The sequence below is a fragment of the Phragmites australis genome, chromosome 1 (genome assembly GCF_958298935.1).
Source record: "Phragmites australis chromosome 1, lpPhrAust1.1, whole genome shotgun sequence".
Classification (NCBI taxonomy): Eukaryota; Viridiplantae; Streptophyta; class Magnoliopsida; order Poales; family Poaceae; genus Phragmites; species Phragmites australis.
This window is the reverse complement of record NC_084921.1, coordinates 10,811,467-10,825,742: the sequence shown is the minus strand read 5'-3', so window position 1 is coordinate 10,825,742 and position 14,276 is coordinate 10,811,467. Positions and strand designations below refer to the sequence as shown.

Here is a 14,276-nt window from a genome sequence, read left to right as displayed (position 1 = left end):
AAATTTTCTTGTTCGTGGCTGGTAACATCGCTGTCGATGAAGGTAGTTAGCTCCCCTCCGGATGTTGGAATTCTAGCGCTCGTAGTCGTATACGATTGTAACGAAGAGTCTAAACTTCTTGATGAAGAACCTCCACCAAATATTTTTCCCTGCGTTATCATCTTCTTACTTGTTGTGGGTGCTAGTGGAGGCCGTTGCAAGTGAACTCTGGTATACTTTGTTTCATATTTACTATAAACATTGAATAACTTAAAACGAATATTAGTATAATAAGTAGAATAATCATGCCCAAAAGCATCACTAGAATTGTGAGAATTCTAAAAAAACCTGCTATTTTAGCTTTAGGATCTAAAATAAAGGCAAATGTATACAACAAATAAATTTCTTTCTAATATTTGAAAATTTTAAATTTCATAGGAACTACACAATATCTTAGAATATTATCATTTTCATACATGTTTAAATGAGTAGCAATTTTAACAATATTATGCACTACTAAATATGATGTTTGGATCTACCGTCATTGGGTCAACAAGTGAGGTACTAGCTCCCCTGGCCATGAACGCGAATCGATCTGTTTGGCTGCTCTGGCTGGTAGTGGAGTTGTCGTCACCACCCTTGTCGGTGTCGGTGTTAATGTATTGGAGAACATTGGGCTCATTGGGATTCCACTCGAGAAGTCTCACCTCGCGGTATGCGTCCAATAGTCTGGACTCGATAATACCGGTGCGGATCAGTTCACCTTGATGGTCCCAACGGAAGATCATAGTTCCGAACGTGATCTTCGACCTGGCTAGGGGTGATTCGAGAGTGATCGCTGCTGACCCAAAGTGGTCGTAGAAGTCGTCGTCGGAGAATCAGGTGCCGATATGCACTTGAGACATAGTCGATCCTAAATAGCAGAAGACTCCTACCTAACACGTCAACTGTCGAGGATTTGTTGCTAACAATGTGTCCGAAAAATAACAAGGTTACCTTCGTGGATGAGAGATCGAACATGGAACAAGGCACACACGATGTATATAGGTTCGGACCTTCGGTTGGAGTAATACACTACGTCCTGTTTGGATGATTATGTATATGTATTCACTCGGGTACAGATAATGTGGCTAACCTACTACAAGGAGTAGATTGGATCTAATTTAACCTAGGGCTAAAGTCATCGAGTTCCTCATACGTCCAGGTCTTGATGCTTGCCTCGAGTAGTTAGAAAAAAAGAGCCCCCCTAGGGATCTGGGTCTCCGTCTTATATATGGGTGATGTACCATCTGCTATCCATCAGTAGTTGATAGCAAGTCCTTCTTGTCACCCAAATAGATAAATTTGTTATGAATACTAGTCTTCTCGAATTGGGTAAGCAATCGAGGCCTTCCTAATATACACATTTTAGGTTTCATGAGTATCAGGTACCGCAGATTTTGGTTTCATAATATCCAGATATATTAAGTATGCATAAGGTATACCCCGTCCATATATAACATACTCTTTATACCTATATACTACATAGGTAGATATTCGACATAGTTGTTGTAACATGCAGGATTGTATAAATATGTTGCAACTAATTAATTCATAACTAACTCATCGCACCTCCAAAATTAGTGAAACCACTTTTCTTAGTTTACTTATACTATGCATTATACAGGAAAAATAATGGTAGATATGAAAAGTTAATTACATTGCTATTTCTTAACATGTTCACTTTATGCTTGTGAACTTTGTAAATATCGTGGAGAAATTAATAAAACTCTAAATGGAGTGAAACAAATTTTAAAGATCTTCTTAAGATACGTCCTGCACAAGAAAAATATATGTTTGCATATTAAGTTTTTTCTTAACGTGATGGGTCAAATCATCATGTTCGTACAACCCATTTCAATAGTTTTCTTCTTTTTTTTCAAACTTCCTCCATATAAAATATAATGCAAACGAAATTATTTTGAAAAAAAAATCCACGGAATGTATTAGAATTATCTCTAGTACTTTTAGAATTTTTTTTTGATTTTTTAAAAAAATTATTTTATTGAATTTTTTATTTAAATTCGAAAACCGGTCGAATTCAGAATTCAGTGATGACTGAATTGACCGATTTTCACGCATATTGAGCGGTTTTGACGATTTTTTGAACCCTGCCTGAGATCGATCGATTGATCAGTTTGCTATATATGCAGAAACTCTCCAGCTGACGTGTAGCAGTTGTAGCTTCTTTTAACACCTGATCGATGAACACTGCACGATTGATATGAATTTTGAGTAAAAGTGGTCCAAGTTAACATAACATTTTTTAACAGTGTAAATGTAACATGCCAACATACAAATATAGAATTTTACCAAAAACATATTGCAACTAGATTAATAAGGTCTTACAAACAATAAAATCAATTATTAAGTCTAAAATTTGCCTTAAAAGAAGCTTACACATATATGATAGTTAAAACAAGATTACAATACTAATTCTTGTTGATCTTACGTTTTTAATGATCATGAAATTTTCGATTATATTATATTCATTCACTTTAAAAAAAATATCTCACTTAATGAATGTGACTAGACAATCATCTAAAAGATTATCACATATATTATTTCTCAACTTACTTTGACTAAATTTATTGTAGAAAATACCTTTTCAACACCTTTTTTAATCGAATTAATGATGTTCTATACCCCGAGTCCTGTTTTTTCCAAACTATAGGCAAAAGAACCAGACAACTCCCAAGAGTTCCTCCGTTATTTGGGTAATAATCCAAAGCAGCAGCTCCAAATGCAGTCTCCGAACAAGAATCCAACAAGAAGCAAAGGGATGGAGGAAAAAATTAGGAGAGCACACTACGAGGAGAAAGATAAAGAACGAAAGTGAACAAAGCAGAAGCTGCAGGATTTAGGAACAAAATCAAGAGCACAGACGCAGGAAACAACCTTTTGCTACCACCTAACACAAGAAATCGCTACTGATGAAGCAAGAACCGAGGCTACGAGCAAGACTACGGAAACCTACATTAAATGCGTCCTTTCAGAGTCCAAAAAGGCTCCAGTTCCACGCACAAAACCCATAGCTTAGGGCCTGTTTGTTTCAGCTAGAGTTTCTGAAAAGCAGCTTATAAAAGCTGGATTGTTAAAAGTTGGATTGTGAAAAGCTGGATTGTGAAAAGCTTTTAGACTGTAGATTCTAAAAAAATTTAATAGACAGTTTAGTAAAATGGACTTTCACAATCTATCAAAAGCTGAGAAAAACCAGCTTCTCAGATTATCACAATCCAACCAGCAAATTTTAAAAAGCTATAACCAAAAGCTGCCTGTTTGTTTCAGCTTCGGATTATAAAAGCTGAAAGCCAGAATCCGAAGCTGAAACAAACAGGACCTTAGTCGCCAGATCAATACCCGAAACAGTTAACGCTAGCTACTTCCGACCATAAAAAAAAAACGCTACAGAACAGCAGCTGCAGAAGTAAATGAGCTAGCAGTAGCACGCTCCAACTCAAAGAACACGGAGACGAGCCGCCTCGAGCAGCGCAAGGACCGGGGTACCTCAGCGAGGATGGTGTGGCCGAGGATTTGAAGGACTGAAGAGGGAGAGAGGTTGTAGTACAGACAGCGCAAGGACGAACGGACAAGCTACTCTGCACGCGCGCTCTGTTCAAGAAGATGAGCTGCTAGGCAGGATTTGGCCAAATCCTTAGGTGGTCCACGACCCACTCTTTGGATCCGCCACTGACCATGGTGATCATGACTAATTGGCCATTGGCATTTCATGCCACTGTTGAAGACCTTCACTAGTGCGCTGAAAGGACTCCTCATGCTAGGGGTAGTGGTGTAAGTAGGGCCAGCACAGCCAAGAGTACAGCCTCTAACACGTAGCAGGAAGTATCTATTATATATATTAAAGGTCAAGAATCGGATGCCAATCAAAGGATCAATTTATTGTATATTGTTTATGTGGGTCTCGCGTATGTGTATTTGTATATATATGTATGTATATATATACTTATACATATAATATAATTTTTATTTTCGGGAAATTATAGAAAAATGTCGAAATGAATATTAGTTATATTGACAAATCAGCTAAAATAATCTAAAATGCAAAGAAAAATATCTAAAACCAAAAAATATGAAACAAATTTTGTTAGATTCGTATTACTGTCGTCTATATATTAAAATTATGTGTATGCATGAAAGTACTATTGTTCTCCATATAATCAAATGAATATGTTAAATATAAATATTCAGATGTGCAAAATTAGTGAACCTAATTTTTCAACCTTTTTTTTATCATGCTCTGTAAAAAAAAAATAGGCGTGATGTAGACTTGCTAATCTGCATAGTTTCATCTATGTAGCTAGCCGTGTTGTGCCTATGGCAGACAACAGAGGGTATATCTCATCTTATTTTTTTTAACACTAGGCCTCTTTTTACTGAGGCCTTCATTGAAAGTCAATACGGGGAGTGTGACACCCAGGGATCAAACCCCGTGGGCTCAACCGCATTTTAAGGGCACAAACACTTGTAGTTTTGTAAAAATAATTTTAAAAGTTGTAGTTTTGTGGGAGTTAGATGTAAATAGTTGTAGTTTTATAAAATTTACTTAAAAAATATTTACAATTCTTAATTTCGGTTGTTGCATAGAAGGTTTAAAAAATATTTACAATTCTTAATGTCGGTAATATGCATACATATTTAAAAAAAGGTTTTGCGTAACATCAGACTGAAAAGGCCAAGTCAAATGAATATTAATACCAATCATTCAAATGGATTATCTATCATAGATTAAGAGAGCAGAGCACTTCGTTTTACTTTAAAGAGAAAGTAAAAAAAGAAGCTGAACACAGCAGACTAGCTCATCAGTAGAGATAGAACAAAAAGATTCTACCTTTTTCCCTGATCTGAAAAAACAAAAAACAAAAAGGATCGAGGGCCAGGCCGGCCGGACAAAAAGAAGAAAGAAAGGCAGAGGAGTGCTCACCTGGAAGTCGAGATGTGAATACCTATGTTCTTATTTATCTAATATTTATTTAATCATTAGTTCTCTTATTATCCTATGATTATGATTTATCCGCCCTTCGATAGGAATCTAAGAACAAATAAACACGACGCGTCCGGCAGGGCTAATGGAATGAACAGCGGTCGTCCGTCCTGTTTTTCCACGCGCGTCTCTTTCCAACCGCCCCCGTACGCGAAAGCAACTGGATATAGAGGGAGGAGACGCGGTGGACGCGGACGATGTGGTTTTCCCGCGCGGTTGAGATGGTGGCTGATGCTCCAGCGCATGGCTGCGTACAGTTGGTCGCACCGCCGTGGGTAGGCAACGGAGACAGGGTCCACTGCCTCCGGGCGGGCGACGCGATGTACAGTTCGTCGTGTATGCGACAGGTCGTCTGAATTCGATTTCACATTTGACAATGATCTACGAGCCATGCACCAAGCGAGCGTGCCCAAGAAAAGGATTCGATCGTGATGTATGCTCGGCCGAGAAGACAGCGATAGTTGTGTTTAACGTGGGTTCAAACGTTGGATACAAGTTAACGGGGTCCCTCTGCGGTTGCCATGCATCATGGGCGTGTTTGATTATATGTATTAGGGGCATCCTACTCTGTTCGTGTATATATTTTTATGAAAAAAATCATTTAATTATTTGTATATATTGTGTTTTCTGTATTTATGGATATAATTATACGGTTAGAGTTTAGTATGGTGGATACATCGAGCCTAGCCCCAATAAATATATTATATCTGCTACAGACCAACTCATTAGTCTCATATGCAGGATAATTATATCCCTCCGTACAGATAATCAAACGCATTCATATGTTCATTGCATTCGTAGATGTAAAGTCATTGTATCCGTCTATACAAATAATTAAATACTCTTCTTTCATAGTCACTACATCCGCTCAGTCTGCTTCTACTCATTTAAAATATACGCCATTACAGCTTAAAAAATCCATATAAATAACCAAACACACTCCCGATAGAGACTGAGGGGCTAAATTGTGTAACAAGAATTGGTGTTCGTGGACGACATTCTTCCTCTGCGAGTTTGATCTAGCTGTAAAAAAAAAGAGAGATGGGGAGCGGAGAATGCAAAATCTGGTTCGGTTGATGTATTCGTTGCTAGCATGCATTTCTCTAATGACGTGTCTGAAACTTGCATTTTGCGATAATTTGATGAATCTATAACATATTTGTAAACACGGCAAAATCACGATATTGTAAACTATTTTTTAGATAAATATGCTTTAATTTGTAAATATTTGGATGGTCCAATCTTAGATGGTTGATTGCAACCACTATTTTTTTCAACTTAGAGGGAGTAACAAACTTGTAGGTCCCACCTTAACGTCGTCGAATCAAAGGCTTACTTTGAAAACCAGAGAGTAAATGTAACAGATAATTTCTTATGTGCTACTAAATATTAATGGAATTATTAATTTTTTACTAAAAAATTATGATCACTACCTGTCGATGATCTGGGAACCGTGGATTCCCGAATTCCGAGGCTAGAACAGCGTAGTGCCACATGGCGTCCTCCCTCGGGGACCATCTCCCTAAGGGCCCGAGAAAAGCTAAGTCCAGGAGGGGATGCTCGGGGCCAAGAACAGTTGGTCCTCGAGTACCCAGAGTTCCTCGAGGACCCGAGAAGAGCCAGGTCCGGGAGGGGGTGCTCGGGACAATGACAGTTGGTCCCCGAGTACCCAGAGTTCCCCCGAGGACCCGAGAAGAGCCAGGCCCAGGAGGGGGTGCTCGGGGCCAAGAATAGTTGGTCCCCGAGTACCCAGAGTTCCCCGAGGACCCGAGAAGCTCCCTGCCGGTGGACCCCGCAAGGACTCCACGATGAGGTGTCGATCGGTGGAAGGCCCGATGCTGCATTTAAGGGGGAGTGTGGGCGGTCACATCCAATCACTCCTCCCTACGTCTGTCGTACTGAGTGCGTCAGTCCCTGCTACCGCCTGGCAAGAAGGCATGAGAACAATTAATACGACGGATCCTATCGCATGTCCCCTCGCGGGGCCCATAAAGGAAGACGGCTTGAAGATATCTTCGATGGGCTCGAGGCTTATCGCCTATCGCCCTGCTGCGTCAGATTGTGTGAGACCTACTCTGACCGGACAGGCATGAGAGGGTACTCAATGACTGGCCGGTGGGCCCCCCCTGCACCTGCTAAAGTTGGGGTGTAAAGACTGACGGGACCGTCCGAGGGGCGCATTTTCAACCCTCTGTAACATCAACTGTAGACCCATGATGGTTGTTTTTCATTTATTGTTTACGGGAACTTATGCCCTCGTTCTGGGCACACCCTGGAGGGCCTCCCCCGATAAAATAAAGGGGGGAGCACTTCGTAGAGAGGGCACCTAAGGCTGAAGCCAACAAGCCAACAAGCTCACAAGACCTGAAAGCCAACAAGACACGAAAGAAGGAAGCTCAATATTTAGAACAACAGCACTTTGTAACACAGAGAAAAACGAGAGTGCTAGAGATCCAGAGAAAGACATTTCAAGAGCATTAATAACACACTAGACACATATGAGTAGGGTATTACGCCTTCGTGTAGCCTGAACCTGTCTAAATCCTTGGTGCATTTACTCCTACTGGTCGACGATCATTCGTCCCGCCTAAGTCCCATACACACGCATTAATCCCACATACGAGGTAGATCCAGGACCAACTCCCGGTCTAATCTCAAAGGGATCCCTCAGGATTCCTGTTTGCGGTATTCATCCACCGACACTACCATATCATCACTCATGTACACAGGGAAAGAAAAAAAAGTGACAAATCAAGAATTTCGTTAATATTAAGTGACACACAATAAATTATCTCTATAAGCAAGGCTGAAAACGGTAACGCTAATTCCCGTTTTACGGGACGCAGTTTTCACGAACTTTCGATTGTTTCTTGTGGTATCGGTATCCCGAGTAATCGGAAACGATATTGGTAATTTGGGTTGGAAACGAAAACAAAAACAATTTTACCTCATTCCGACCGTTTCTAAATATTTTCATTTGTATCCGGTAATTACCGATTACCCACAACTCATCCCAGCCTCCTTGGGATAATGATGATGATGGGTCAGAGTTCTAGCTGTAGGTCGGCAAAGACAATGAAGAAAAAAAAAAGAAAGATGGCTATATTTTGCTTCAAACTTGTATTATTTTAGTTGCTACTATGTCAACTATCATTATGTGATACTATTTTTATGCTTATGTGTCATTTTGGTTTAGCCATTTAGACTTCATGTGTGACCACCAAATCATATCATTATGTGTCTATGTCTATGGATATATCTATACGACGTATGTAACTTATCACTTGTGAGTTGTGAGATGTGAACCATGAACTTATATTTAATATTAGAACTTGTCCTCTATATTTGTATGGATTTATATTTATCATATTAAATATGTCTTGTCCTTTTTTATCATATAGTCATATGAGATATGTTTTAACTTGTATTGTCATCATGTCATGAAGTCATGTGTGATTTCATTGATTTTGTTATATGAGTTATGTGTTTCGTGAGCTACAGATCGGCATATCAGTTATGAATTATCAATTCTCAATCGATACTATCATATTTTTCGTTCGACATTATCGTTTCTGATATTTCCGTAATACTGATGACGTATTCATCTCCGACTTATCATTTTCGATATCGTTTCTAAAAAAATATAAAACTAAACATAAATTTAGTCCTTTTCGACCGTTTGCACCAAGTAACTGGACGGCCGGTTTACACTCCTGCCCCTCTTAGTCTTGACTTGCCGGTAGCAAGCTAGCAGCCTAGCAGGCTGGTACAGTAGGAGCCAAGCCGGTAGTGAGCTGGCACTTGCAACGCTCCAAGCGGTGAGCCAAGTCCACGTGCCACGTGCAGCGCGGCCCCCCGAGGGAGGTCAAGAAGGCTTGCGCAACAAGACAGGAAGAAGCCAAGCGGCCGGCCGGCGAAGCGATCGGATAGATTCGGATCCGACGATAAAAATGACGACCGCGTTAGCATAGCATCCAAACCATTTTTTTCTTCATTTCGTTTTTTAATTCTCTTTTTTATTTTTATTTCTTTTATTTTTAATAATTTTTTAAAGAAATTCGTAAAGTAAAAGGAGACTCGTTCTAAAGAATGGCTTAAAAATTATTTTATAAAAAAATTAGAAAAGAAATTTGGTAGAACACTGAAGGAAAACAAACCTTTAGTAAAAGATTCTATATTATGAAAAGAATTTGTTGGCCATGCCCATGCTCTTAAAAGAAAACGACCTCGTTGAAAAACGCGGGCGCCTGCTGCTCCCTTCCTTCCTCTTGCCCTGCCTCCTCTCTCCACCTCCGTCCCCGCCTCACCCACACCCAACCACTCCACCTTCGCAACCAGAGAGGGGAGAGTAGACTTGACTCACCCCGCTGTGGGTTGGAGACCGCCTCGCGCTCTTCGCCTCATCCAGTCCTCCTCGCTCCTCCTCCCCTGCCGGGTGGCCGCGGCCTCGTCCTGGTGGTGCCGGTCGGGCTCGATCGGCCGGCGCCGGGGCTTTTCTGTGGGAAGGTGAGGCCATCCCGCCCCTCGGCGAATCTTTTCTCTTGCTCTCTTCTCCTGGCGGGGCGCGTTTCTCTGGGCTGGGTACGTAGTTTGTGTTCTTGGAGTCGGTTTGGGGGGAGACTCCACGGTGTTCTCGAGGTACGGTCGTGTTCTGTTTGGGGGATCGAGGGGGCCGTGTTGAGTGGGTTGGGTAGACATGGGCGTCTCGATGCGGGGATTTGTTAGGGTTATTCGCGTCTCCTGGATCACCGCGTTTGAGATGCGAGAGGTCGTTTGCTTGAGTCCTTTTTTTAGGGGGGGGGGGGGAGGGTTGTTGCCGCGGCCATCAATCGGAGATCTTGATTCCTGGTGTCGTGATCTTGGCATCAGTTGGGGATTTGGGTGAACACCGCCCGTGTGCTGCACTGCTGCTGCTTTGAACAATGAGTCTGTTGGCTCCCTTAGAAATTGATTTTCCCCTTTCAACTTCAATTATTTAATTTATGTGACCTATATGATGGAAATGATGCTCCATGTGCGAGATCAATGCAATTGGTTATTTCATGAAACTTCTACTACGCAATTATCTTCACTCGTTTCATACGATGCTCGGTGGATTCTACACCGCTATCACTGTTGTCCCCAAAAATTAAGGGATAAAGGGGAAAAGAGGAACGAAAGAAATCCATCTTGATTCTCTGCTCAAATGCTGAAGAATTTCTGCTTTGTCTTGAGAATAAAATCCTCGAGAACTTACAATTTACTGGAAAAGTTAATGAGTTTGATATTCTGCCTCTGTAGGCATTGATTGCTTGTAGAAATCATTTGATAGTTCATACTTCTGAATTATTATGGTTCTGATTGGGTTCATGTCCGTGTTCTGCGATTAATGCAGATATATTGAAAAATGGAAGCATTGCGTGATATGCACCTGCCACCAGGATTTGGATTCCATCCTTCGGATACCGAACTTGTTTCTCACTATCTGAAAAGGAAAATACTTGGACAGAAAATTGAATATGATCTTATACCAGAGGTGGATATATACAAGCATGAACCATGGGATTTACCTTGTAAGTTGACCATGCTTCCAATGTACTCATTTAATTGGGTCCATAGAGAACTTTGGAGGATTTTTTTTTTAATCTCAAGTTTTATCTATCAATTCAGTCTAGAAGTACTAGACATGACATATTTCATTTTTAATCAATTTTATCACTTATGCAGCTTTTGTCATATAATAAAGTGATTGCTGACACGCTGTATCCTCTTTTTCTAGTACCTGTTGTTTAGTCTGTGGATGAATTAGTTTTCTGCTATTAGTATCACTTATTAATACAATTTAGATCCTTTCCCATATTACCTGGTTAAGATCCTCATTTTTTCTGATCTTCTGATGATATTTGCAGCAAAGTGCAATGTTCCAATCGAGGATAACAAGTGGCATTTTTTTGCGTCTCGTGACAGAAAGTACCCTACTGGTTCTAGGTCAAACAGGGCAACAATCGCTGGTTATTGGAAATCGACTGGGAAGGACCGAGCCATAAAGCTGAACAAGAGGACTCTAGGAACAAAGAAAACTTTAGTTTTTCATGAAGGTCGGCCTCCCTCTGGAAGACGTACGGAGTGGATTATGCATGAGTACTACATAGATGAGAATGAATGTCAAGCCAGTCCTGATATGAAGGTATCGGAGTGCTGATTGTGGTTGCTTGTTTCTGAGTAATAATTGAGGTTTCAGAGAGTTATGAGAGTATATCAAATCTAGATCTATTTGTTTTGTAGATTTTCATGTTATAGAACTTAAATGTGCGGTGTGCCTTCCAGTCATCTTGCTGTCAACTTGCTTGGTTATAAAATATTCTCTTATGTTTTGTTGCCTAAGGTTGAGATCCAGTATGCTAATGTAGTTGTTCTTGTTCTTCAGGATGCCTTTGTTCTCTGTCGTGTTACTAAAAGAAACGACTGGGCATTAGAGAATGACAATGAGGTGGGCAACAGGAACCCTCATCTACAACAACTAAATGATGCTGGTACATCAGTTGTCAGTGCTGAAAAGCCAGAAGATCCTGCTGCATCGGCTATCTGTGCTGAAGAACAGAATCATGTAGCTACACCAGTTGCCGGTGCTGAACTATCAAATGATGTTGCAATGAAAGCTTTCACTGCTGATACTCCAGATGATGATAATGAACTGGAAGCATGGCTGGAAGAACTGTTTGATCCTTCATTTAACCCTGTGGTGGATACTGGTTCAACTGACCTGTCTCTGAATGAACAACATGCTGAATCATCGGTATGTTCCTGACGCTCACAGTAGTTCTCAGGCTTAAGTAATTGGACCTTATTTCATTATGAAGATTTAGGGGCTTTAGTTTCGCTGTGAGCAAGTGCTAATGCACAGACAAGAAGCTGTTGGATAGAGTTACAAGCTGACATTTTTATTCTTACGTATATCAAATGTGCTCTCCATTTCCCTTTTGAGATTACAAGGTAGGTGTGCGCACACCCTACGCACACAGACGCAATCTCATGGAATGTGGGCATGCGTTTCCCCACTAAGTTGCACTTGTATGTGTACTATACAATGGTGGACATTGAACTCTAGTGGGTGCAGTGGTACCCCCACGACTCTACCACCCCACCAAGAGGTGGTTTCTGAATTTTCTCTGTATTTGCGTGTGCTGAGTAGTAGTAGATGGTGAACACTGAACCCTAGTGGGCACTAAACAATGCTTGCATAAAGCACTTCCTCCATATGAAATACCGAAGAACTCTGCCAACATGTGGATACCGATTACAGCACTTCCCCGCAACAAAGTTTGTGACCGTAGTATTACACTAGGTTCTACTTTATCTTGGTACTAATTGCAAGCTTATAACTAGTGATTGACTGATAAGAGAGTAGGGACCCCAAGATCTAGCATGTCCCAACGTGATGCCCAACATTTGGACTTGTTTTTGCTGGTTGATGTAGTAAATCTTAGCTTTGCATAGCATTGTTATTTTTTTCCTTGAAAAACCTCCAAAATATTGCATCTACATTAAAAAAAATCTCGGTCAGAATCACTGTGAGCGGTTCATAGCTTAGTGGGTAAGTGTAAATAACCCTCATGTTAATTCTTTAAAAGTGGCCAATTTGCTATTGGTTTGTTTGATCTTCTGAGATTTCTGAATATTGCATCACTGGGTAACCAAACCTTGACCCACAGATATGCTTTCAAATGACGCCCTTCCTCCCTAGCAAATACTATTTATTTTACCTTGGGACTATGGACGTTTCTTTTTGCAAATTATCGATTTCTTTCTGTCATTGTAATCGGCATGCTTTATGGTATTTTGACTAGAAGTTTTTATTCACTGCTTTCTGAAATTGCATGCTCATTATTTGTAATGGTGCTGAATATGCTCACTCGTCGCATTTGTTTTCCTTGCAGAAGTTTCAGAACACTGGTTCTGTGGCTCCAAAGATGGAACCAGACCGTGCTAACCCTGTCCAGAATGAGACAGATGATACAGACTACCTATTGACTGAAGATATTCGTACTATATTGTATCCTGGTGTTGATAACTCCAATAATGGTATATTCCTGGAACCAGCTGACCAGGCAGGTATTGCTTTTGCTACTGACCAGATGTACTCCATGATGGGAATGGATCATGTTACACTTCCAAACGACCAGGCAGGTATTGCTTTTGCTACTGAACAGATGTACTCCATGATCGGAATGGATCATGTTACACTTCCAAACGACTTTGAGGATGGAACTTGGACGGAAGAATTGCAGTTACATCAGGAAAATAACAAGCTGAATCTGTCAAATGAAAATGCTGATACTGGAATTAAAGTACGAAGGCGTAATGCCACAGCATCTGCTGCTAACATGTCACCATCAGTTAGCAGGATTAAACTGCAGGTTGGAATTAAAAGGATGGTTACAAGTAACACTGAATCTGTCAACCAGACTATGAAGTTCGCAGATAACAGTGGTCGTCTTGATCTCATGACTAATGTTGAGCACCGGAAGAAACATGATGAAAATGATGCCACTTCTGTCAAGCAGTCTGATGTAACCAAGGCAAGTGAAGACCACAGCAATCAAGGATATTTCAGGGGCATAAAAAATGCATTCAGATATTCATCAGCTGGATTCAACATACTTTTCGCTGTTTGCATGATTGGACTTGCTGCCGTAGTACTGCATGGGCACTCTCGCTCTGGTATCAGCTTATAACAGTGGAACATCAGACAGCAGCATGTTTAGTTTTAGCTGTACAGGTCAGTGGCTTCGGCTTAAGGGAATATAGATCACTTCTGTTCGAATCTTTCTCGATGAGATGGAATACCAGTATGTTGCTTGCAACGGGTAGTAGCATCTGACTATCTTCATCTTTGCTGCAGTTCGTCTGCTTTACTTGCATTGAACTGGATGAGTAATTGAATTCCACGGCTTATGTCTCTGGGGTTGTTGGCCTTCTGGAGATACATTGGTGCAGAACATCGATCCCCATCTGTCTCCACCTTTTTTTTTTATGGTCTGTACATATGAAGATATTTCTTTTTGATCCACTAGCTACTACAATGAATGCTTGTCAAAAAGGAAAAAAAAAAGGAAAAGGAAAAATGTAGCTTTGACTGTTACTGTTATATCCTTAGATTTATAGACCCAAAACAATTATTTCTCAAGCATGACATCATAGTTGTTACAGTGGTGCGTAGCGATCCAGCACCTTCACATATTTACAGATTTACTATGGTGCGTGGCGTGACGATGTT

General features: G+C 40.6%; 1 protein-coding gene across 3 annotated transcripts; it reads left to right on the top strand.

Annotated features, from left to right (window-relative positions):
- Nucleotides 1-9,273: 9,273 nt before the first annotated feature.
- LOC133909352 (NAC domain-containing protein 74-like) lies at nucleotides 9,274-14,237 on the top strand. 3 transcript variants are annotated; one of them, XM_062351758.1, is made up of 6 exons: nucleotides 9,274-9,526; nucleotides 10,395-10,572; nucleotides 10,909-11,186; nucleotides 11,427-11,795; nucleotides 12,937-13,778; nucleotides 13,902-14,237. In XM_062351758.1, the coding sequence occupies exons 2-5, from the start codon at nucleotides 10,407-10,409 to the stop codon at nucleotides 13,732-13,734; spliced, it is 1,611 nt and encodes a 536-aa protein (XP_062207742.1). In that variant the 5' UTR covers nucleotides 9,274-9,526; nucleotides 10,395-10,406; the 3' UTR covers nucleotides 13,735-13,778; nucleotides 13,902-14,237. The 3 variants fall into 3 exon arrangements, with proteins under 3 accessions (XP_062207742.1, XP_062207734.1, XP_062207748.1); XM_062351750.1 differs by having other exon boundaries at nucleotides 12,937-14,237; XM_062351764.1 differs by lacking the exon at nucleotides 9,274-9,526 and having other exon boundaries at nucleotides 10,407-10,572; nucleotides 10,967-11,186; nucleotides 12,937-14,237.
- Nucleotides 14,238-14,276: the final 39 nt, after the last annotated feature.

Bases quoted from the DNA above. Each gene is read 5' to 3' on its own strand.
- LOC133909352 (XM_062351758.1), top strand. From the start codon at position 10,407: ATGGAAGCATTGCGTGATATGCACCTGCCACCAGGATTTGGATTCCAT. The intron at 11,187-11,426 runs GTATCGGAGTGC...CTTGTTCTTCAG, and splicing joins AAGCCAGTCCTGATATGAAG to GATGCCTTTGTTCTCTGTCG. The intron at 11,796-12,936 runs GTATGTTCCTGA...TTTTCCTTGCAG, and splicing joins AACAACATGCTGAATCATCG to AAGTTTCAGAACACTGGTTC.